The 24937-nt window shown below is 41.2% G+C and overlaps 7 gene segments (V, D, J or C); 3 read left to right on the top strand and 4 right to left on the bottom strand.

The window, feature by feature from the left end:
* Positions 1-1823: 1823 nt before the first annotated feature.
* On the top strand, positions 1824-4124 carry LOC118233497. The segment is given in 2 exon segments: positions 1824-1976; positions 3536-4124. Coding segments are annotated over 2 exon segments (438 nt in total).
* A 2268-nt stretch (positions 4125-6392) lies between these two features.
* Positions 6393-8863, bottom strand: LOC118234200. The segment is given in 3 exon segments: positions 6393-6718; positions 6903-6927; positions 8799-8863. Coding segments are annotated over 3 exon segments (378 nt in total).
* A 1686-nt stretch (positions 8864-10549) lies between these two features.
* On the top strand, positions 10550-11043 carry LOC118234199. The segment is given in 2 exon segments: positions 10550-10568; positions 10724-11043. Coding segments are annotated over 2 exon segments (339 nt in total).
* Positions 11044-11840: 797 nt separating this feature from the next.
* LOC118233518 lies at positions 11841-13165 on the bottom strand. The segment is given in 2 exon segments: positions 11841-12886; positions 13056-13165. Coding segments are annotated over 2 exon segments (375 nt in total).
* Positions 13166-15865: 2700 nt separating this feature from the next.
* On the top strand, positions 15866-19040 carry LOC118234198. The segment is given in 3 exon segments: positions 15866-16054; positions 17115-17166; positions 18451-19040. Coding segments are annotated over 3 exon segments (561 nt in total).
* A 2345-nt stretch (positions 19041-21385) lies between these two features.
* On the bottom strand, positions 21386-21942 carry LOC118233529. The segment is given in 2 exon segments: positions 21386-21693; positions 21862-21942. Coding segments are annotated over 2 exon segments (360 nt in total).
* A 1259-nt stretch (positions 21943-23201) lies between these two features.
* On the bottom strand, positions 23202-23888 carry LOC118233542. The segment is given in 2 exon segments: positions 23202-23659; positions 23840-23888. Coding segments are annotated over 2 exon segments (375 nt in total).
* Between the last annotated feature and the right edge of the window lie 1049 nt (positions 23889-24937).

Raw genomic sequence — 24937 nt, 5'->3', positions numbered from 1 at the left:
GATTGAAGGGCCACTGCCCAGAGCCTGGGGCCCTCACTGTGGGACTGCTTCACTAACAGTGTGTGATTCTCCTCACAGATGCTGACTGTCTGTGGCCCTCAGTGAACCCCAGGAAACTGGGAGTCTGTTCTCACCTGTAACCCTTTCACTCCAGCTGAAGAAACCACTACACAGTTTTTTTCCTTACTGCTTAACTTTTGTGTTTATCAAATACAAAGCTGGCAGCATTAGATATTATAAAGATCTCAAAATGTGCTTATATTACTGTGTATTACACATTTTAAAGCTCTAAATGATTTCCAGGCGTTAATAATGTATGTTTTCTTCAGTTCTGTATTTGGTATCATTGTGAATAATTAGCCAGACACTGGGATTGGGAAGTCCTGGATTCAGAGAGCACTGCTTCACTTTCGCTTAGATTTACATTCAAATCTGGATTTTGCCTTCACAAACACAATTTGACAAGTTCAACAATGATAAATCCCAACTTGCTAGAAGAAGTGTAATGCTATCATTTTCATGTAAAAGATAAGCACACACATTAATTGAATACAGACTCGAATTTTGCTCTAGTTAATTGAATACAGACTAGAATTTTGCTCTAGTTTGAGATGACAAATCATATTTGAAAGCTTACATCATGAATGAAAACATTTATTTCAGATCCTCGATGGACACAGTTATAACTCCATCCTGGATAGTGCTGAAAATCATTCACTCTCCCCCAATGTGTGTGCTGTTACCCACCATGTCTTTACTGCAATGCACAGACTCAGCAGCACAGGCACTGAGCTGGAGGCCTGTGCATCTTGTGCAGTTGACACAGGCAGGAAGCAGGCAGCCTGTGGAGGACCAAATAACCAGAGTCACTCTTACATGATGAGGCAAGAACAGCTGAGCCAACTGACACCCTCCCTTTCTGATCAGCACTATGGCCAATTACACACTGGCCTGTGGAGTTACTGGCCAGTCAGGAGCAGCACCATCAGAATTCAGCACCAGATTGAAACTTCCACTTATCAGCGTTATTACCTCAGGGATAACAGTGGTGCTGATGAAGGAAAAAATTAAAATGAAGTTAAAGTGACCATTGGCTAAAAATGTTTTCTTTTTAGGTTGTCTTCGAAAAGAGGTCTGAGTAAAATTTTTAAAAAATGTGAAAAGAAGTTGAAGAATAACCATTGTGGCTGTCCATGGTTACTGAATGTCTGTGGGGTTCAGGAATAGCAGGAATCTGTGACTCCATACAGGAGGTGATGAGGGCTCATCTGCTCATATCGCGCTACTAGCCCTGTCACAGTCGCATCATTTAACATTTCGTCTGAGTCAGGGCACTTGAATTACAGAATGGGTATTGAAACATATTTAATATTAATATTTCAAACTTAATGATGAGGACACGAGCTATACAGCTTACAGAACAGCATTTTAATTGTTCTACCAAGATTCTCCAGCAGAGGACTTTCTAACACTACTCAGTCTGTTAGTTCAACGATCTGTACAACAAGATCAGATCAGGCAAGTTTTTGTACGGCCATTTAATCAGACTCAATCACTGTGGTGGACTTTCGGTAGCGGGACCAAACTGGAAATCGGCAGTAAGTGGCGACACAACCCGACTTTCTAAGCTTTTTCCACAAAAAATTTAGAAAATTCGAGCAGATTTTACCAGTTTTAACGAAGTGTTAGCATGGTAAATTACACATTTTATCCCATTCAAGCTGTTTCAGTAGTTCAGTTAGACGGAAAAAAACAGTAAAAGTAAAACTACATTTGCAGAGGATATAGTGTACACAAATCAAAGAACATGTAACATGTAACAAATGCAACAAACAAAAGCCACGTAAAGTCAGAAAGAATGAAAAAAGGCAAAGGCAAACGGCTGTCTCTTGAGTGTGAGGTTTTTGTACGGCGGGTAAATGAGTCTGCATCACTGTGGGTCACTTTTGGTGGCGGAACAAAACTGTCAGTTGGACGTAAGTAATTTCTCTTTCAGACCCATCACTATCAATTTTTGTTTCATTTTAAGATGCTGCAATTTTTCGACGATATAAATCAAAATTCTAATAATTTTTGTGATGCGTGAATTAACAAAAAACAGTAGGCTTAATTACTATTTGCAAGATTGGCAATTGATCTCAAATCCTTCTGAATTAATTTTAATTCACTTCACAAATAGCTTTTTTCTCATTGTAAGCATTCCACATTTTATATAATTCAAGCTGAATCAGGTGTTCAGCTGGACAGAAAAAAGAACATGCACGTGAAAAGCTCAACAAAGTAGCTAAGCTGCGTTTGCGTAAAATATTTAAAAATCAAAGTACACGTAACATTTTAAAAAATGGTCAGAAAGAACGGGAAAGGGTAAAGGAAAGCTGTGTCGCTTGAGTGAGAGGTTTTTGTACGGCGGGTGAATGAGTCTGTGTCACTGTGGAGGACTTTCGGTGGCGGAACAAAATGGTCAGTTGGACGTAAGTAATTCTCTTTCAGATCCATCCTTAGCGGTGTTTTTGCTTTCTTTTAAAATATGCTGTAAATCTTCCGACGTTAGACGTTGTGAATCGAATTGCTAATCATTGTTGTGATACGTGGATAAAAAATTCTCAAATTCTTTTTAATCTAGCCATTTTTGACTTCAGTCTGTCAGTCTTCGGGTTTGATACTTAGATGACAGTACCGATTGTCAGATGCAGTCCATGCCTTTTCGATGTTGTGCTCCAGATGGACTAAATAAATTGCATTGGTGTACTTCACGTCCATATGATCACAACGGCTTTATTGATTTTTGAACAGTCTAATGGTATTAATGGTACAGTCGAAGGAACTACGAACATCATCGTTTTCTCAGTGACATGCAATGCGACTGTTATCCACGTAATTAAAAATAAATAAATACAATAATAATAAGTCATGTCGTAGCATTCTGTAGGCTACTGAATATTGGTTTCAGTGCTAAAAATGTGAGAAATTTCCATTTTTGCTGAATTAGTTTTTCTATTTGATACATTGTAGTAAGGTTTAAGAAAAGTTGGTAATGCTGTTTTCAGACTGCGTGTTTAGTTCATAAATGAGAAGGAACACAAAGGAAACTTCAGAAAATGTGATTCATTCTGTAGATTATCAGTGTTTAATGCCATTATGCATTTATTTATTCTTTCGTTAGCAGATATTATTTAGGGAACTGATTTATAATTTACAAAAGCAGGTCAAGCTGTACAAGAGCTGGAGAATGCAATTAAACCTTTAATAAAGAGTTCCGTTGCAGCGCAAAAAATTCTCATTATAAAGGGCACTCACAGTTTATAATAATAATAATCATAATAACTAAAAAAAAGCAGACTGAATATTTAATCGTGTCAGGATGCATTTTATTCTGCAATGTGAGGTGAATCGGGATAAACTCACTTCAGCCACTGCCTGAGTATAATGCCTGATAATTTCTGTATCACATTCATGTCTCATTGTGCAGACAGAATGATTGACACATGGGGGCATGTCCACTGTCTGACCTCACTGTCTCTGCCCTGTCTCCCAGGTGACACAGTCCCCACCCTCACAGTCCTGCCCCCCTCCAGTGTGGAGGTGAAGCAGGGGAAGGCCACACTGGTGTGTCTGGCCAACAAGGGCTTCCCGTCAGACTGGACTCTGCGCTGGAAAGTGGACGGTACCAGTAGGAGCTCGGGCGTGGCCGGGAGCGCCGGGGTCCTGGGGAAGGACGGCCTGTACAGCTGGAGCAGCTCCCTGACTCTCAGTGCGGACGACTGGATGAAGGCGGGGTCACTGACCTGTGAGGCCACACAGGGCTCCCAGGCTGCCCCCCCTCAGACACTGAGGAGAGCTGACTGTGCTGAGTAGGGCGGGTGCAGGCCCAGCTCACACACTCTGATCACACTGTGTTTACCCTGCTCTGCTCTCAGCCTCTCTGCTCCTTACTGCTGCACACTGAGCTGGGCCTGTGTGTGAATCCTTCCTCCAGCCTGAGCTGTCACTGCTAATGGCTCACATGTGCTCTGCTTGTGTCCTCAACAAATATGCATACCTGCCTTCTTATTTGTGTTTGTGTGATTTTGGCAATAGCTGTTAGATAAAAGTCATTGAAATAATAAAGATTCTTTGAAAAGTTATTGTTTGACTGGCTGTTATTATAAAAAGTAGACTTTGTGCTAGTGGTGTTTTTGTGCAATATCTGTAGTGATTCCAGCAAGAGACCAGCCCTCACTCTGATAAAATCACAATTACATTCTTGCCACTGAAAATATTTTTGCAATAATCCTAAGAATTCAAATAAGATAATAAAAATACAACTTTAAAAATGTGTTAATTGGAAATGAATATATATCATTTATAGAGTCAGTGGTTTAATTCTAAATAGGTTTTCATTCCTGTCTGTATAGTATATTTGACAAATGTATTGAGACACCACTAAGAAATATTACATGAGTTTTCTTTTCATGGAAAATACAATTATAATAAATTACGAAATTATTATATACCAATTTATAAGAGACTCAGCCAGAGACCAGATGGAGGTGATGAGAGGTTGTGTGTGAAATAACCGATCTGGAATCAGTTAAGGAGGGGCAGTCCCAGCTCTGGAGGCCTGCTGAGAGGAGCAGTGATGTGTGAGCGCGCTCAGTGCAGTTCTGTGCAGCAGGATGTGTGCTCTGCTCACACTAACCCCCTGGGGACGGCCCAGACACCTGGCCACAGTGCTGCTCTATTCCCAGATTGAGTCAGTCCCACTGAGGGACAGCAGAACCAGCCCCGCCCTGCATATGCAAATCTGAGTTTCACCCCCACAGCTTGCAGTTTCTCAGCCCAAAATACCCCACCACTGAGACAGCTGTTTGAGCTTGAGAAGGTAGAGGGCTCATTTCCATAGTTAGCTAAGAATAGATTAGAGATTTCACGTGTGAGTAAACATGCACCCTTACTTATCTGTTGCTGAAAAATAATGTGATACTTAAATTTAAAGTTTAAGTATCACAATATAAGAAATCTTAAAATGTTTATAATCATAAATACTGTGAAATCTAAAAATTCAATTGTGCATTCAAGTGAGAAAATGTTTTTTAAATGAAGATTAGCAGCCAATAAATAATTATGCTTTCATATTAAATGCAACAATGAATAAAGTAAAGAAGAATGCATTATCGATTCATAAATATTCAGAAAACAACATATTCAAACATTTGATGATTACAATTTCTATTTGTATTTCACATTCTCCAAAGATTGTTGAAAAAATTGTATTTTCTGCATTTCAAAATGTTCAGTGGCTTCAATGAATGTTTTAGTCATTTAAATGTTTCCTTGTGATTTCATCGACTGAAAAATTTTATTGTATATGTTGCACTTCTTGAATGGAGAAAAATAGGTCCCCATAACTGTTACAGGTTAAAACATTATTTTGGAGTAAAATAATTGAAAAATATTATATTAGTGCTGTACCATGTAGCACCAGGTAAGACTGCACTCAGATACTTCTGCTGTTTGGTGCATCAGAGGGATCTCTTACAGTTGGTGACACTTGACAGGTATCTGAGGGGTTTTCTTACACTTTTATATATTCCATCCAAATTTCCAGATACGCAATGCTGCATTTATTCAGCAAACACAAACAGGTTTTGGTAATACTAACCCAGTACTGACCCCATGCCTGAAATATAATGGATGCCTGTGCAATTGAATGCATTAAGCTCAAGCGATATCAATTCAAAATGAATGCATTGATATCCATTGAGTTTAAAATTATCAGATTTAATAATATGGGAGCTTGTTATGGAATTCTGTCCATGCTGTATCATGCAAAGTTGTGTTTAAATTGAATAACTAACGAGAAAATTTGAAACTTAAAAAAAAAAAGATGATCGTGCCAATCAAAAAAATACTGTCGCAGAAAATAATAAATTCTGCGATTCAGTGCATCGTGGCTGAGATGTCACCAGGATCCCATTTGAACAGAAACACCTTTAATTACATAAACTCTGATGTATGTATTCAACTCAAAATACCCGTCAGACTGCAGTTCATTTGAAATCCCACTCATTCCTCCTCTAGGAGATAGTACACATCCTCTGCTAAGGGTGAACTCCATGTGATCATTGCTCCTTGTGAGCTGAAATACGACGTGTTTCCTGTGATGCTGAGGTACAGTAGTGTGTGTGGTTCAGCAGCAGCTCTGCTATGGGTTCTGTGCATGACACAGAGTAGCTCCTCTTCAGTACAGAGAGGCAATAATTTAAGGCAGAAGCTCATTGTCGCCCCCTACTGGTCCACTGGCACTATGTCCCAGAATAGTGCCTCCCCCCTCAGCACCTGCAGTAGGTCCCAGCTGCAGCAGTGCAGCCTCTGTGCAGTCTGAATGAGGGAGGTTTTTGTACGGCTCTGCATCACTGTGTGAATATATATTTACTGTTGATGTAGTGAATACTCTGACAGTAATAATCTCCTGCATCATCAGCCTGGACTCCAGTGATTTTCAGTGTAAACTGAGTCCCAGATCCACTCCCACTGAAACGATCAGGAATCCCAGTCTGGCGAATTGTGGCAAGATAAATCAGATTTTTAGGAGCCTGCCCAAGTTTCTGCTGGTACCAGTGGAGCCAGTTGCCACCGTGAACGCTCTGACTGACCGTACAGCTAATAGAGACGGTGTCTCCCAGCTGAACAGACCGAGCTGTTGGATCCTGAGTCAAAACTATATCTGCCATTGCTTCTGAAAAACAAAACATGGAAATGGATGTCAATGCACATTAATATTCTCAAACACTGTGCAATATTCTGGTAAATTTGACTATACATTTATGAAAATGCTGTGAACAAAGTTGCTTTGTTAAAAGTTAGGAAATAAAATATAGCATGACGAAAATCCAAAGTTAAACTGGATCCGTCAATCTCACCCTGAGCAAAGAGTCCCAGCATCACCAGCAGTAAAACGTTTGACATCATCATAATGCTGCCTGTGTCAGTGTCTGTGAAAGGACTGGTCAGTCACTGATCAGTACTGGGGGTCTTAAAGTGTGTGGAGCAGTGAGGCAGGACAGGTATGCAAAGCCCCTTCCTCTATACAAATCCTGTCACACACAGTTAGAGGAGCTCTGATGTGTGAACAGCAGTAGGTCTGTAGAGGGCTGGGACATGTGCACTATTCACTGATGTTTTTACACAGTCAAACACTAAAATGACGATATTATTGTTTTTGACATTGTTCTGTATGCTTTCATGGCAGGTTCATTACAAGAGTTTGGAAAGTGAATAACATCCATCAGGTACAGGGAATGATTAATTTACAGAATATCCATATATAACTAATGAAAAGTGAAATACTGTAAACTGTCAATGTTCCCTATTTTCACGCAAAAGACCTTCTTTCTCAGTATCTAGTGCAGTTGTATTTTTACAACAAGCAATGAAGATGCTTTCTTTTTCAATATTCAAACAACAGCACCAACCTTGAAAAACGTATTCTACATTTTAAATAAAGATTTATTATCATTTTTGTCCCAAACAGTAATTCCTCCCTGAAATCTGGAGAGCACAGAAAATCCTGCTCTTTCCCATGTGCTGCCAGCAGCCTCTAATTTTCATTTTGCTCTCAGCCAGCTGAGCAGCACAGCCACTGAATCTGGGAGCTCACATTCTGCAGCTGGTACAGGCAGACTGCAGGCACACAGTCAACCAGAGGAATCACTCTGTCCTCAGAGAGGGACGACTGAGCTGAATGAATCCCTCCCTCCTAAGGTGACCATGCAGATAATGATGTGATCCCTTCTACACAGCGGCTCACAGGATTGGTCAGCAGTGCCTATCAGGCTGTAGTTTGTGCTCTTTTATTATGGTGTTAGAGGATCAGATCAGAAGCAGCAGTGGAGCTCTGATTGGTCAGGGTGTGTAACAGCAGCCTGTGTGATGTGTGCTGGGAGAGCTCTGGACTGAGTGACTCCACTGTGCTGGACTGCCTGCTGTTCACTGCTACAGGGTTCTGTGACATCTTGTGTTAAACTATTTTAGAAAGAATTCAAAATGTATAATCATTGGAAATTCTTCCAAATTACATTCCTAAATAAAGGCAAGGATGCACTGAAATTAAAATGTAGTGTAATGTTTTTGAATAGAGAATCTGAATGATTTCATAATAATCCACTGAAGCTCAATGTTTTCGAGCAAAGCCCCTCAATGTCTTGGGTGAGTAGCTCCCCCCTCAGCACCTGCAGTAGGTCCCAGCTGCAGCAGTGCAGCCTCTGTGCAGTCTGACTGAGGGAGGTTTTTGTACGGCTCTGTATCACTGTGTGAATATATTTTTACTGTTGATGTAGTGAAAACTCTGACAGTAATAATCTCCTGCATCTTCAGCCAGGACTCCAGTGATTTTCAGTGTGAACTGAGTCCCAGATCCACTCCCACTGAAACGATCAGGAATCCCAGACTGGCGTGTTGTGGCATAATAAATCAGAAGTTTAGGAGCCTGACCAGGTTTCTGCAGGTACCAGCCGAGTCTGTCACCATGGCTGTCAGTGTAAACGCTCCGACTGGCTGTACAGCTGATAGAGACAGTGTTTCCCTGCTGAACAGATTGAGCTGATGGAGGCTGAGTCACAACTACATCTGCCATTGATTCTGAAAAACAAAACATGGAAATGGTTGTCATAGCACATTAAAATTCTCAAACACAGACATTGAACATTAATGACAAATGCTGTGAACACAGATGTTTTGTCAAACAATGAGAAAGAAAATATAGCATGACCAAAATTTAAAATGGATCCGTCAATCTCACCCTGAGCTCCCATCATCACCAGCAGTAAAAAGACCGACATCATCATAATGCTGCCTGTGTCAGTGTCTGTGAAAGGACTGGGCAGTCACTGATCAGTACTGGGGGTGTTAATCTGTGTGGAGCTGTGAGGCAGGACAGGTATGCAAAGCCTCTTCCTCTATACAAATCCTGTCACACACAGTTAGAGTAGCTCTGATGTGTGAACAGCAGTAGGTCTATAGAGGGCTGGGACACGTGCTCTGTTCACTGCTATTTTTACACATTGTGATGCAGGGACTGGGTGCCCCGTCCAGCTGTGCTTGTTTTCTCTCTCTCTCCTGTTACCTCTCCCGATTCCCAGTGTACAGGGGGAGAGAACATCCTGTGCAGGTCTAAGTGTAATACCAGCCTGGGTTTTTTCACGAAGCAGGGTTACTGAGTTAGCTGGGTAACTGTGTTGAGTTAAACCCAGAACAGCTCTTTTTACTTCAGACTATGTGCCATATGTTGGATGGTTCTGGGTTTTACTCAGTGCACTTATCCAGCTAACTCAGTAATCCTGCTTTATGAAACAGGGCCCTGTAGTTTCCTCTCCCTCATTATACTGTAGTGCTTTTATACCAGACGAAAAACAGTGTTCTCTATCTCTTCTCTGTGGTCACACAGTGTAATGGCAGCTTGTGCCATGTATAGAAGCTCAACCCATAGTGGTGTCACCTACAGCCATAGGATGCTGATTACTTGAAAATTTGGAAGGGAGCACAGGGTCAATCATGCATTACTTATTAAAATTTGGCCAAAATTATACTTAAATGAGTCTTCAGTAAGCATGAAAATTCCTCCTATTGTAAATCATGACGATACTTATGAACAATGCTTTTGCTCATACCTGCATCCATGCAAATGAATGAGCGAGTTTTCCTATGATGTATCAATTTTTTCACAACCGAGCGTGAAAGTGAAGTCAGTGCAGAAGATGGAGCTGAGTTTGGAGTTTGGGAAAGAGCAGGAGGAACACTGCTGGGGGATGTGAGAGCTACTCTCATCACTGAATGCTCTGTAGCCGGTAGCTCATTGGTATTCCGTATTAATTTCCAAAGATGCTGTGCAACTACAGGACATGAATTATCCTAGAATGTTTCTGGGTCTCATCATTGAAATTAAGAGAATATTGACCAATGTCCAAAAAATCTGTTTAGATTCTAAATTATAATTTACCCCTGGAAAAACCTCAAATACGTACAAGCTTCACATTCAAGATATTTCACTTGTGTGTGTTGAGTCCCACCTCTGGTCCAGTAAACATAATCTCATCAAAAACACGTTTTCAACGTACAAAAATGCCAAGTTACTCACTCGTACAAGACATACACTGTCTATAACTCATTCATTCAGACTGTCAAAATCCAGGCCTGCCATTAAAAGTATTGACATCAAAATGACGCCAAGTTATGGTACTACAAACAATATAGGCTATCTTGCCTCACCAAAATTAAATAAAGTGTATTCCGAAGCAATGCTACCCAATATTTCCTCAATTCTTTCTGGTCACTTGCCCCTGTGTACGTGTGAGTAACTTGGCATTTTTGTACGTTGAAAACGTGTTTTTGATGAGATTTATAATTTACAAAAGCAGGTCAAGCTGTACAAGAGCTGGAGAATGCAATTAAACCTTTAACAAAGAGTTCTGTCGCAGGGCAAAATTTTCTCATTATATAGGGCACACACAGTTTATAATAATAATAATCATAATAACTTAAAGAAGCAGACTGAATATTTAATCGTGTCAGGATGCATTTTATTCTGCAATGTGAGGTGAATCTGGATAAACTCACTTCAGCCACTGCCTGAGTGTAACGCCTGATAATATCTGAATCACATTCATGTCTCATTGTGCAGACATAATGATTGACACACAGGGGCGTGTCCACTGTCTGACCTCACTGTCTCTGCCCTGTCTCCCAGGTGACACAGTCCCCACCCTCACAGTCCTGCCCCCCTCCACTCTGGAGGTGAAGCAGGGGAAGGCCACACTGGTGTGCCTGGCCAACAAGGGCTTCCCGTCAGACTGGACTCTGCGTTGGAAAGTGGACGGTACCAGTAGGAGCTCGGGCGTGGCCGGGAGCGCCGGGGTCCTGGGGAAGGACGGCCTGTACAGCTGGAGCAGCTCCCTGACTCTCAGTGCGGACGACTGGATGAAGGCGGGGTCACTGACCTGTGAGGCCACAAAGGGCTCCCAGGCTGCCCCCCCTCAGACACTGAGGAGAGCTGACTGTGCTGAGTAGGGTGGATGCAGGCCCAACTCACACACTCTGATCACACTGTGTTTACCCTGCTCTGCTCTCAGCCTCTCTGCCCCTTACTGCTGCACACTGAGCTGGGCCTGTGTGTGAATCCTTCCTCCAGCCTAAGGTGTCACTGCTAATGTCTCACATGTGCTCTGCTTGTACTCCTCAACAAATATGCATACCTGCCTTCTTATTTGTGTTTGTGTGATTTTTGGCGATAGCTGTTAAATCAGGCTCATTGACATAATAAAGATTATTTGAACAGATATTGTTTTACTGGCTGTTATTATAAAAAATAGACGTTTGTGCTCCTGGTGTTTTTGTGCAAAATCTGTAGTGATTCCACAAAGAGGACAGCCCTCTGTTGAAATCACAATTAGTGCTGTTCCATGTAGCACCAGGTAAGACTACATGCAGATACTTCTGCTGTTTGGTGCATCAGAGGGGTCTCTTACAGTTGGTGACCTTGACTCTTGACGGGTATCTGAGGGTTTTTTTTACACTTTTATATATTCCATCCTTCAAATTTCCAGATACACAATGCTGCATTTATTCAGCAAACACAAACAGGTTTTGGTAATACTAACCCAGTACTGACCCCATGCCTGAAATATAATGGATGCCTGTGCAATTGAATGTTCTTGCCACTGAAAATACTTTTGCAATACTCCCAAGAATTCAAATAAGACAATACAAATAAAACTTTATGTGTAAAGAATATATATTATTTATTGAGTCAGTGGTTTAATTCTAAATAGGTTTTCATTCCTGTCTGTACAGTATATTTGACACAAATGTATTGAGAAACCATTAAGAAATGTTACATGAGTTTTCTCTTTTTTTTCATGGAAAATACAATTATAATTAATTAGAAAAATTACTATATACCAATTTATAGGGGATTGAGACAGAGGCCAGATGGAGGTGATGAGAGGTTGTGTGTGAAATAACTGGTCTGGAATCAGTTAAGGAGGGGCAGTCCCAGCTCTGGAGGCCTGCTGAGAGGAGCAGTGATGTGTGAGCGCGCTCAGTGCAGTTCTGTGCAGCAGGATGTGTGCTCTGCTCACACTAACCCCCTGGGGACAGCCCAGACACCTGGCCACTTTAATTACATAAACACTGATGTATGTATTCAACTCAAAATACCCTTCAGACAGCAGTTCATTTGAAATCCCACTCATTCCTCCTCTAGGAGAAAGTACACATCCTCTGCTTAGGGTGAACTCCAGGTGATCATTGCTCCTTGTGAGCTGAAATACGACGTGTTTCCTGTGATATTGTGGTACAGTAGTGTGTGTGGTTCAGCAGCAGCTCTGCTATGGGTTCTGTGTGTGACACAGAGCAGCTCCTCTTCAGTACAGAGAGGCATAAATTCAGGGCTGAAGCTCATTGTCGCCCCCTACTGGTCCACAGGCAATATGTCCCAGATCAGTGCACCCTCAGCACCTGCAGTAGGTCCCAGCTGCAGCAGTGCAGTCCCTGTGCCGTCTGATTGAAGGAGGTTTTTGTACAGCTCTCTAACACTGTGTGAACATCGTGCCACTACCGTGGGAACTCTGACAGTAATAATCTCCTGCGTCTTCAGCCTGGACTCCAGTGATTTTCAGTGTGAACTGAGTCCCAGATCCACTCCCACTGAAACGATCAGGAATCCCAGACTGGCGTGTTGTGGCAAGATAAATGAGAAGTTTAGGAGCCTGACCAGGTTTCTGCAGGTACCAGTGGAGACGGTCATTGCTGTAAACACTCTGACTGGCTGTACAGCTGATAGAGACAGTGTCTCCCAGCTGAACAGACTGAGCTGCTGGATCCTGAGTCAGAACTATATCTGCCGTTGATCCTGAAAAAGAATAAATGTTAGTTTGAACAGAAATATTTCAGTAAAGATTTTATGTAATTGTGAATTTGAATGGAACAACAGCAAAAGATTTTATGAAAAATTACCAAACATTTTTTAAAAATGACCAAAACCCCAAGTGATCAATTATAATGAAATGAGATTTTCTCACCCCGAGCAAAGAGTCCCAGCATCCCCAGCAGTAAAAAGTTTGACCCCATCATAATGCTGCCTGTGTCGGTGTCTGTGAAAGGACTGGGCAGTCACTGATGTGTACTGGGGATCTTAAAGAGTGTGGAGCAGTGAGGCAGGACAGGTATGCAAAGCCCCTTCCACTATACAAATCCTGTCACACACAGTTAGAGGAGCTCTGGTGTGTGAACACCAGTGGGTCTGTAGAGGGCTGGAAAATGAGCACTATTCACTTCTTGTTCTGCCCACTAAAACATTCAAACATAAACTTTATTGTTTCTGATATTGTATTATACAATTATAGATGTGTAACTGGTAAAGACTGGCTGAATATAAAGTATGATTGTGAAATATGTTTTTAATAAATTCACATGTTGTGAGCTATGACGCTAGGTTCTTTACAAGATTCCAGAACATCAAGGACATCAGTCAGGCACTGGGAATCAATCAGTGATAGTGTATTCAATATACTATTAATGAAGACTGAAATACTGTACTATCGTGAATATTTCCTGATTTCACTCAGAAGTTCTTCTTTCTCTGTATTTAATGCAGTGGTATTGAGACTGACAATGATGCAGCTTCTTTTTAAATAGTGGGAAAGCAGAGTAAACCTTGGAAAACTTATTTCATGTTTTTAAACCAAGTTTTAACCTTTTATCTGTCATCATCTGTATTTGCTTCATCAGTTTTGGTGTGCACAGATACAAAAGGTCTTTAACACAGGCAGCCAAATGCCACTAATTTTCATTTTGCACTCAATCAGCTGAGTAGACAGGCACTGAATCTGGGTGCTCACATTGTGCAGCTGGTACAGGCAGACTGCAGGCACACAGTCAACCAGAGGAATCACTTTGTCCTCAGTGAGAAACTGAGCTGATGAATCCCTCCCTCCTAAGGTGACCATACAGATAATGATGTGTTCCCTTTCACACAGTCGCTCACAGGATTGGTCAGCATTTTTAAAAAAAAATTTTTTTGGGGGGGACTTTTTTCAGCTTTATTAGACAGGAAGAATTAGGAGGCAAGGGGGGGAGACATGTGATAAAGGTCAGCAGTCGGACTCGAACCACTGACATCGCAGCTCGCAATGAGCATGTGTAAAGCACTCTATGGGCTAAGCCACTGGAGGCCCCAGGATTGGTCAGCATTGCCTATCAGACTGTAGTTTGTGCTCTTTTATTATGGTGTTAGAGGATCAGATCAGAAGCAGCAGTGGAGCCCTCTGATTGGTCAGGGTGTGTAACAGCAGCCTGTGTGATGTGTGCTGGGAGAGCTCTGGACTGAGTGACTCCACTGTGCTGGACTGCCTGCTGTTCACTGCTGCTGGGTTCTGTGACATCTTGTGTTAAACTCTTTTACAAAGATTTCAAAATGCAAAGTCATTGGAAATGCATTCAACTTACATTCCTAAATAAAGGCTAGGATGCACTGAAATTAAAATGTAGTGTTATCTTTTTGAATAGGGAATCTGAATGATTCCATAATAATCCACTTTAGCTCAATATTTTCGAGCAAAGCCCCTCAATGTCTCAGGTGAGTGGCTCCCCCCTCAGCACCTGCAGTTGGTCCCAGCTGTAGCAGTGCTGTCTCTGTGCAGTCTGACTGAGGGAGGTTTTTGTATGGCTCTGTATCACTGTGTGAATATACTTTTACTGTTGATGTAGTGGTATCTCTGACAGTAATAATCTCCTGCATCTTCAGCCTGGACTCCAGTGATTTTCATTGTAAACTGAGTCCCAGATCCACTCCCACTGAAACGATCAGGAATCCCAGACTGGCGTGTTGTGGCACGATAAATCAGAAGTTTCGGTGCCTGACCAGGTTTCTGCTGGTACCAGTGGAGGTAGCTGCTGGAAACACTCTGACTGGTTGTACAGCTGATAGAGACAGTGACTCCCAGCTGAACTGACTGAGCTGCTGGAGATTGAGTCAGAACTATATCTGCCATTGATTCTGAAAAACAAAACATTGAAATGGATGTCAATACATGTTACTATTCAAACAATTTGCTGAAATCTGTTTATTTGTACTAGGCTATAATGTCAACTTTTGTGAAAAGTGAACAATGATAATGTGATCTATAACCAATATCTGAAGTTAATGTGGATCTATCATTCTCACCCTGTACAAGGAGTCCCAGCGTCACCAGCAGTAGAAAGTTTAACATCATCATAATGCTGCCTGTGTCAGTGTCTGTGAAAGGACTGGACAGTCACTGATCAGTACTGGGGGTCTTAAAGAGTGTGGAGCAGTGAGGCAGGACAGGTATGCAAAGCCCCTTCCTCTATACAAATCCTGTCACACACAGTTAGAGGAGCTCTGATGTGTGAACAGCAGTTGGTCTGTAGAGGGCTGGGACACATGCACTATTCACTGATGTTTTTACCAAGTCAAGTATTTGAAAGTAAATATTACTGATTCTGACTGCATGATTATTGATGTGTAACCAGTGAAGACTGGCTGAATATGAGGTATAATTGAGAAATATATGGTTAATAAATGTAGATATTGTGTGCACTGATGACAGGTTCATTACAAGAGATCAAACAGTCAGGGACATCAGTCAGGCACAGTGAATTATTCATTTACTGTATATCTATACTGAATCAATGAAAAGTGAAATACTGTATTGCAGTGAATGTTTCCTGATTTCCAGACATGTGCTCTATTCACTGCTGTTTTTATCTCTCGTGAGGCAGGGATTGGATGCCCCGCCCAGCTTCCATCTCTCTCTCTCTCTCTCTCTCTCTCTCGTCACCTCTCCTGATCCCCAGTGTGTTCAGGACCATGGACAGCAGCCGCTGGCCAGAGTGGATCTGCCCAGTCAAGGCCCTGGAGCTACAGCAACTATCCAACACCTGGGAGCAGCCTGTCTTCCAGGAGCGGCTCCAGCTGCAGCACATAGAGGCTCCCCACCGCCAGATAAAAGGTCCACTGCCCAGATCCTGGGGACTTCACTCTGGGACTGCTTCACTAGTGCTGTGTGATCGTCCCCACAGATGCTGAGCACACACAGAGTCAAGGAATACACAGAGGTCTTATTGTTTACTTTAACGGACTGGGATCTGTCAGTGACACAAGATTGAAACTTCCACTTTCACATCAGTCTTATTATCCCTGGTATAGAACTGGCACTGATCAAGACAAAACTCTAAATTAACTTAAAGTGGCCATTGTATCAAGAATATTTTCTGTTTAAGTTGTGTTCAAAATGAGGTCTGAGTAAGACTAAGCAAAATTCAAATTAAAAAAGGTTGAATGAATACCTGTATTGCTGTCCATGGCACTGAATTCCTCTGGGATTCGACGATAGCTGGAAACTATGACGCTTTCCAAAGAGGAGGTGAACAGCGCTCCTCTGCTCATCTCGCGCTACTACACCTGTCACAGTCACATCATTTATCATTTCACCTGAATCGAAGAGCATTTGTCACAGAATGTATTTTGAAACATATTTAATATTGATGACTCGAACACCGAAACGACTTTCGTTGATAAGCTTTCATAACATCATCTTCATTGTCGTTCCACGATTCTCCAGCAGGGGACTTCCTAAGGCTACACATGTCTGACGGATCAACAGTGTGCACAACAGGCAGGTTTTTGTACAGCCGGTTAATCAGACTGAATCACTGTGGTGGACTTTCGGTGGCGGGACCAAACTGGAAGTCGGCAGTAAGTGGTTATACAAACAAGCCTTTTCAACATTTTCCACAGAAATATTAGAAGATTCTATCTGTTTTAATACATTCGTTTTACATTACGTTTCTGCGGGTTGTTTGCATTTTACATTCCACATTCTATTTTCTGCCGGCTGAATCAGTCGTTGAGCTAGAAATAAAATAAAAGATATGCATGTGAAAAGCTCAAAAGAGTACTATACATTTTCACATACAAATCCAAGTACATGCAACATTTTTTTTTACAAGCGAATCGTTGATACATTTGAAAAGCTGCGTGAAGTAGTAAAGAATGGAAAAGCCAACGGTCGGCTGTGTCTCTAGAGTGAGAGGTTTTTGTACGGCGCGTGAATGAGTCTGTATCACTGTGGTACACTTTCGGTGGCGGCACTAAACTGTCAGTTGGACGTAAGTAATTCTCTTCCACATCCCTCACTGTCGATGTTTTTGCGTTTTTTGTTTTTTTTTAATATGCTGCAATTTTCCGACGTTCGATGTCGTGAATCAAAATTGTAATTCTGGAGATGCGTGAATGAAAAACAGAAATGTTAGTCAAATGATGTCAAATACTTTTTATTCTAGGACATTTTGACTTCAGGCAGTTTGTCTTTATCGTAGACCTGTTGATGTTTAGATGACCGACCTGCAATAACTTTCTTTTTTGCGCTCGAGAGTAACTAAATTAAATTGCATTGGCTCCTTTGCCGTCGGCAGGATCACTCTGTACGAGCATGTATTTTATGGCACAGTCTGCAAAACGACAATCTCTTTCTCAGTAATGTAGAATAAAATAGTGTTGTCCACCTAACCTTAATGTAAAAAATTTAAATGATTTAATCAGAGTTATTTATTTTTCACACTTGAAAATGAAATTGGATCATAGCCTACTTCATACACTTCGTCGTTTGTGTTGGTTATGAAATCCGATCGTTTTATTCATTCAAATTTTATTTTAATTTTTATTTGCGATCGCATTATTATATTAAGAATGTTGTTACATTACAGACTTATGTTCTGATGTCATAACATTCTCTAGTCTACAGTATATTATGTTTATAGATTTATATATATATATTATGTTTATAGATTTTTTTTTAAAAGCGAGGAATTTCCAATGCAATGAAAATATTTACCAAATGCTTTTGATAACTTGATGTAAAAGTTTTATGAAAATTGTTTCTTGCTGCCGGAGTGCGTGTTCAGTTCATATACGTGAGGGAACACAACGGGAACCTGGTGGTTCATTCTATATGTTTTCAGCGTGAATATCAGTATGTATCCATTCTTTTGCAAGCCGCTGTGTATTGTATTGGGTCTATGGTGGGCTACTGAAATAATCGACAGTTCAAGCTGCAAAAGTGGAGTAAATTGAAAGTGCTGCACTAGAAGCAGTTCTGGTTGTGATGAAGAATTTTATCATTGTTAAGTACTACCGTCACAATCTGATAATAATGGAATGCATGCAGACAGAACCTTTAAAAATGCCAATGTACTTTATATTGTAGAATATAAAGCAAATGCAAATAAAGTCTATTCAGACATTCCAAATAAGTTGTAAGTGATAACTTCTGTATGACATTTCACGTCTCAGTCTCATTGCAAGGACAGAATGATTGACACATGGGGGTTGGGTGGGGGGGGGGGGTGGGCGTGTCCACTGTCTGACCTCACTGTCTCTGCCCTGTCTCCCAGGTGACACAGTTCCCACCCTCACAGTCCTGCCCCCCTCCAGTGTGGAGGTGAAGCAGGGGAAAGCCACACTGGTGTGTCTGGCCAACAAGGGCTTCCCGTCAGACTGGACTCTGCGCTGGAAAGTGGACGGTACCAGTAGGAGCTCGGGCGTGGCCGGGAGCGCCGGGGTCCTGGGGAAGGACGGCCTGTACAGCTGGAGCAGCTCCCTGACTCTCAGTGCGGACGACTGGATGAAGGCGGGGTCACTGACCTGTGAGGCCACAAAGGGCTCCCAGTCTGCTCCCCCTCAGACACTGAGGAGAGCTGACTGTGCTGAGTAGGGCGGGTGCAGGCCCAGCTCACACACTCTGATCACACTGTGTTTACCCTGCTCTGCTCTCAGCCTCTCTGCTCCTTACTGCTGCACACTGAGCTGGGCCTGTGTGTGAATCCTTCCTCCAGCCTGAGCTGTCACTGCTAATGTCTCACATGTGCTCTGCTTGTGCTCCTCAACAAATATGCATACCTGCCTTCTTATTTGTTTTTGCGTGATTTTGGCAATAGCTGTTAGATAAAAGTCATTGAAATAATAAAGATTCTTTGAAAAGTTATTGTTTGACTGGCTGTTATTATAAAAAATAGACTTTTGTGATCCTGTTGTTTTTGTGCAAAATCTGTAGTGATTCCACCAAAAGGCCAGCCCTCACTCTGATGAAATCACAATTATGTTCTTGCCTCTGAAATACTTTTGGAATACTCCCAAGAATTCAAATAAGATAATAATAATAAAACTTTTTGTGTTAATATAAAAAGAATGTATATTATTTATTGAGTCAGTGGTTTAATTCTAAATAAGTTTTCATTCCTGTCTGTACTGTATATTTGACACAAATTTATTGAGAAACCACTAAGAAATATTACACAAGTTTTCTTTTCATGAAAAATACAATTATAATTAATTACGAAATTACTATATACCAATTTATAGGAGACTCAGACAGAGACCAGATGGAGGTGATGAGAGGTTGTGTGTGAAATAACTGATCTGGAATCAGTTAAGGAGGGGCAGTCCCAGCTCTGGAGGCCTGCTGAGAGGAGCAGTGATGTGTGAGCGCGCTCAGTGCAGTTCTGTGCAGCAGGATGTGTGCTCTGCTCACACTAACCCCCTGGGGACAGCCCAGACACCTGGCCACAGTTCTGCTCTATTCCCAGATTGAGTCAGTCCCACTGAGGGACAGCAGAACCAGCCTGCCCCGCCCTGCATATGCAAATCTGAGTTTCACCCCCACAGCTTGCAGTTTCTCAGCCCAAAATACCCCACCACTGAGACAGCTGTTTGAGCATGAGGAGGTAGAGGGCTCATTCTGTAGTGAGGTGAGAATAGAATGTGTTTGCATCTTACGGTTGCCTTAGCGTGAATCTCTGATTAGAGATTTCACATCTGAGGAAACTTGCACTCTTATTTATCGGTATGGAAAAATAATGTCATACTTAAACTTAACCTTTAATTATCACCATATGACTAAAATTGAAGTGTCTAGAATCATAAATGCAGTCTAATCTAAAAATTTGATTGTGCATTAAAGTGAGAAATTTTTTAAATGAAGATAAGCAGTCAAGCAAAACTATGTTTTCATTTTAAATGCATAAATTAATAAAATAAAGAAAAATGGTTTCTCGGTTCATAAATACTCAGAAAACAACATATTCGTACAAACATTTGATGATTACAATTGTTATTTGCCTTTCACATACTCCAAAGATTGTCAAAAAATTATTTTCATCATTTTAAAATTTTCAGTGGCTCCAATGAGTGTTTTAGTCATTTAGTGTTTCCTTGTGATTTCATGGAGTGAAAAATTTAATTGTATCTGTTCCACTTCTTGAATGGAGAAAAAGAGGTCTCCATAACTATTAAGTTATTGGTTAAAACATTATTTTGGAGTTAAATAATTGAAATTTTATATTAAATTAATCCTGTTCCATGAAGCACCAGGTAAGACTACACCCATTTCTTCTCCACAAAGATACTTCTGCTGTTTGATGCATTAGAGGGGTCTCTTACAGTTGGTGACCTTGACACTTGACGGGTATCTGAGGGGTTTTCTTACACTTTTATACATTCCATCCTTAAAATTTCCAGATACACAATGCTGCATTTATTCAGCAAACACAAACAGGTTTTGATAATACTAACCCTGTACTGACCCCATGCCTGAAATATAATGGATGCCTGTGCAATTGAATACATTAAGCTCAAGGGATATCAATTCAAAATGAATGCATTGATATCTTTTGAGTTTAAAATGATCTCATTTAATAATATGGGAGCTTGTCATGGAATTCTGTCCATGCTGTATCATGCTACGTTGTGGTTAAATTGAATAACTAATAACAAAATTTGAAACTTAAAATAATATGATGATCGTGCCAATCAAAGAAATACTGTCGCAGAAAATAAAAAATTCTGCGATTCAGTGCATCGTGGCTGAGATGTCACCAGGATCCCATCTGAACAGAAACACCTTTAATTACATAAACTCTGATGTATGTATTCAACTCAAAATACCCTTCAGACAGCAGTTCATTTGAAATCCCACTCCTTCCTCCTCTAGGAGAAAGTACACACACTCTGCTTTTGGGTGGACTCAGTACACCCAGGTGATCATTGCTGCTTGTGAAATGATACTCTGTGTTCCCTGTGATGTAGTCGTACAGAAGTGTGTGTGGTTCAGCAGCAGCTCTGTTATAGGTTCTGTGTGACACAGAGCAGCTCCTCTTCAGTACAGAGAGGGGTGCATTCAGGACTGTGGCTCATTGTCGCCCCCTACAGCCCTGTTGTAAATACTGGTATTCCAGAACAGTGCCTCCCCCCTCAGCACCTGCAGTAGGTCCCAGCTGCAGCAGTGCAGTCTCTGTGCAGTCTGACTGAGGGAGGTTTTTGTACGGCTCTGTATCACTGTGTGAGCGGGTAGCTGTTGTACTGCTGACAGTAATAATCTCCTGCATCTTCAGCCTGGACTCCAGCGATTTTCAGTGTAAACTGAGTCCCAGATCCACTCCCACTGAAACGATCAGGAATCCCAGACTGGCGATTTGTGGCAGCATAAATCAGAAGTTTAGGAGCCTGACCAGGTTTCTGCAGGTACCAGCTGAGCCAGCTGCCCACACTCTGACTGGTTGTACAGCTGATAGAAACAGTGTCTCCCAGCTGAACAGACTGAGCTGATGGAGACTGAGTCAGAATTATATCTGCCATTGATTCTGAAAAACAAAGCAGGGAAATGGATGACAATCACAATAATATTGACAAACAACATGCAATATTCTGGTGAATTTGATGATAAAACAAGGTCATTGTTTAAAAGAAGTATAAAAGAAAATGTGAACCAAAACTGAAATTCTAATTTAAAATCGATTTGTCTTTCTCACCCTGTATAAGGAGTCCCAGCATCACCAGCAGTAGATAGTTTGACATCGCCATACTGCTCCCTGTGTCAGTGTCTGTGAAAGGACTGGACAGTCACTGATCTGTACTGGGGGTCTTAAAGTGTGTGGAGCAGTGAGGCAGGACAGGTATGCAAAGCCCCTTCCTCTATACAAATCCTGTCACACACAGTTAGAGGAGCTCTGATGTGTGAACAGCAGTGGGTCTGTAGAGAGCTTGGACACGTGCTCTATTCACTGCTGTTTTCCCTAGTCAAGCATTTGAAAGTCAATATTACTATTTTTGGCTTTGTAATGTATGATTTTGTAAGTATAACTGGTGAATACATGCAGGCTGAATATGGCTTATCATTCTCTAAAAAATGTGTTGAATAAATTCACATTGTGTGTTATAATTTTAGTTTCTTTATGGGAGATCAGACAGTAAAGGACATCAGTCAGACGCCGGAAATAATTCAAGTGCAGTCCATCTGTTTAGAATTTATGAAAAGTGAAACACAAGATTATAATGAATATTCTCTGATTTCACTCAGAAAACATTCTTTTTTAAATTTAATGCAATTGAATTTTGACAACAAGCAATGAACATGCTTGTGCTTAAATATTGGAAAACTGACTTAACCTTGCAAAATTGTATTCCATGTTTTAAACAAAGGTTTATCGTAATTTTTTATCTAAACTGTAATTCCTCCATCAGTCCTGGAGGACACAGAAAATCCTGCTTTTTCCCATGTCCTGACAGCAGCCACTAATTTTCATTTTGCTCTCAGCCAGCTGAGCAGCGCAGCCACTGAATCTGGGAGCTCACACTGTGCAGCTGGTACAGGCAGACTGCAGGCAAACAGTCAACCAGAGGAATCACTCTGTCCTCAGTGAGAAAGGGACAACTGAGCTGAATGAATCCCTCCCTCCTAAGGTGACCATTCAGATATATATGTGTTCTCTTCTACACAGCGGCTCACAGGATTGGTCAGCAGTGCCTATCAGACTGTAGTTTGTGCTCCTTTATTATGGTGATAGAGGATCAGATCAGAAGCAGCAGTGGTGCTCTGATTGGTCAGGGTGTGTAACAGCAGCCTGTGTGATGTGTGCTGGGAGAGCTCTGGACTGAGTGACTCCACTGTGCTGGACTGCCTGCTGTTCACTGCTGCTGGGTTCTGTGACATCTTGTGTTAAACTCTTTTACAATGAATTCAAAATGCATAATCATTGGAAATTCATCGAAATTACATTCCTAAATAAAGGCTAGGATGCATTGAAATGAAAATGTAGTGCAATCTTTTTGAATAGGGAATCTGAATGATTCCATAATAATCCACTGAAGCTCAATGTTTTCAAGCAAAGCCCCTCAATGTCTCGGGTGAGTAGCTCCCCCCTCAGCACCTGCAGTAGGTCCCAGCTGCAGCAGTGCAGTCTCTGTGCAGTCTGACTGAGGGAGGTTTTTGTACGGCTCTGTATCACTGTGTGAATATATCTTTACTGTTGATGTAGTGAAAACTCTGACAGTAATAATCTCCTGCATCTTCAGCCTGGACTCCAGTGATTTTCAGTGTGAACTGAGTCCCAGATCCACTCCCACTGAAACGATCAGGAATCCCAGACTGGCGACTTGTGGCAAAATAAATCAGAAGTTTAGGAGCCTGACCAGGTTTCTGCTGGTACCAGTAGAGGTTGTTGCCAACGAAAACGCTCTGACTGACTGTACAGCTGATAGAGACAGTGTCTCCCAGCTGAACAGACTGAGCTGCTGGATCCTGAGTCAGAACTATATCTGCCTTTGATTCTGAAAAATAAAACATGTAAATGGATGTCAAAGAACATTCATATTTTCAATCACTGGGCAATATTATGGTAAACTGGAAATTAATGACAAATGCTGTGAACACAGATGCTCTGTCAAAAGTAAAGAAAGAAAATGTGGAATGACCAAAATCCAAAGTTAAAATGGATCCGTCAATCTCACCCTGAGCAAAGAGTCCCAGCATCACCAGCAGTAAAAAGTTTGACCCCATCATAATGCTGCCTGTGTCAGTGTCTGTGAAAGGACTGGACAGTCACTGATCAGTACTGGGGGTCTTAAAGTGTGTGGAGCAGTGAGGCAGGACAGGTATGCAAAGCCCCTTCCTCTATACAAATCCTGTCACACACAATTAGAGGAGCTCTGATATGTGAACAGCAGTGGGTCTGTAGAGGGCTGGGACACGTGCGCTATTCACTTCTTTTTTTCCCAGTACAAATGTCAACAATCAAATGTCAACGTTACTGTTTCTGAGACTGTATCGTACACTTATAGATATGTGACTGTTAAAGACTAGCTGAACATGAGGTATGAATGTTAAATATGTGTTTAATATATTCACATTTTGTATGCTCTGATGACAGGTTCATTACAAGTGTTCAGAAAGTCAAGGACATCAGTAAGGTACATGGAATTATTCATTTACAGTCTATGCTATTTTATCCAGACAACATATTTATTGCGTGCATTTAGAGAATTATTTCTGAAATTAGATTGGACTTTTATAGATAAATAATTGGTCACGGGTGACAGCATATTGACTTATATTCCATTAAATTTGTATTTCATTCATTTCTGTGTTGTTTGTTCTGATATACATTTCAGTTTCAGAAATAAGAAATTTAGTGAAATCATGCATGCACAGGAAATGATTCAAATGATGTATATCCTTGTGAAAACAATGTAAACTAAAACTGTATTAGAGTGAGCATTTCCTTTTGTCAATATGACCTGGTCCTTCCTTCATATAGCACTGTAGTTTTCAGATGATTATAATGAGGTTCTTTGTGTTATCAGAGGGATTACTGTGCTAACTGTAGAAGGGAACTCTCTACTTCACTCTCTACTGCTATGATCTCCAGTGCAGCAGTGGAATGCCCATTATTGTTCCATCAATGATTTATTTTTCTTTCTTTTAAAAAAATCTGAAATCGTATTTATTGAGTCATGCCTTCCATCTTCCATGCTCACTTTATCAATGTCCTCCATCACAATGTGATAGCACAGAAAAACTACATCTCTCAAAATGCACATTCTTCCAGC

This window comes from Anguilla anguilla, chromosome 8 (genome assembly GCF_013347855.1).
Source record: "Anguilla anguilla isolate fAngAng1 chromosome 8, fAngAng1.pri, whole genome shotgun sequence".
Classification (NCBI taxonomy): Eukaryota; Metazoa; Chordata; class Actinopteri; order Anguilliformes; family Anguillidae; genus Anguilla; species Anguilla anguilla.
The sequence above is the reverse complement of the archived record's forward strand: the minus strand, read 5'-3'. Positions and strand labels throughout refer to the sequence as shown.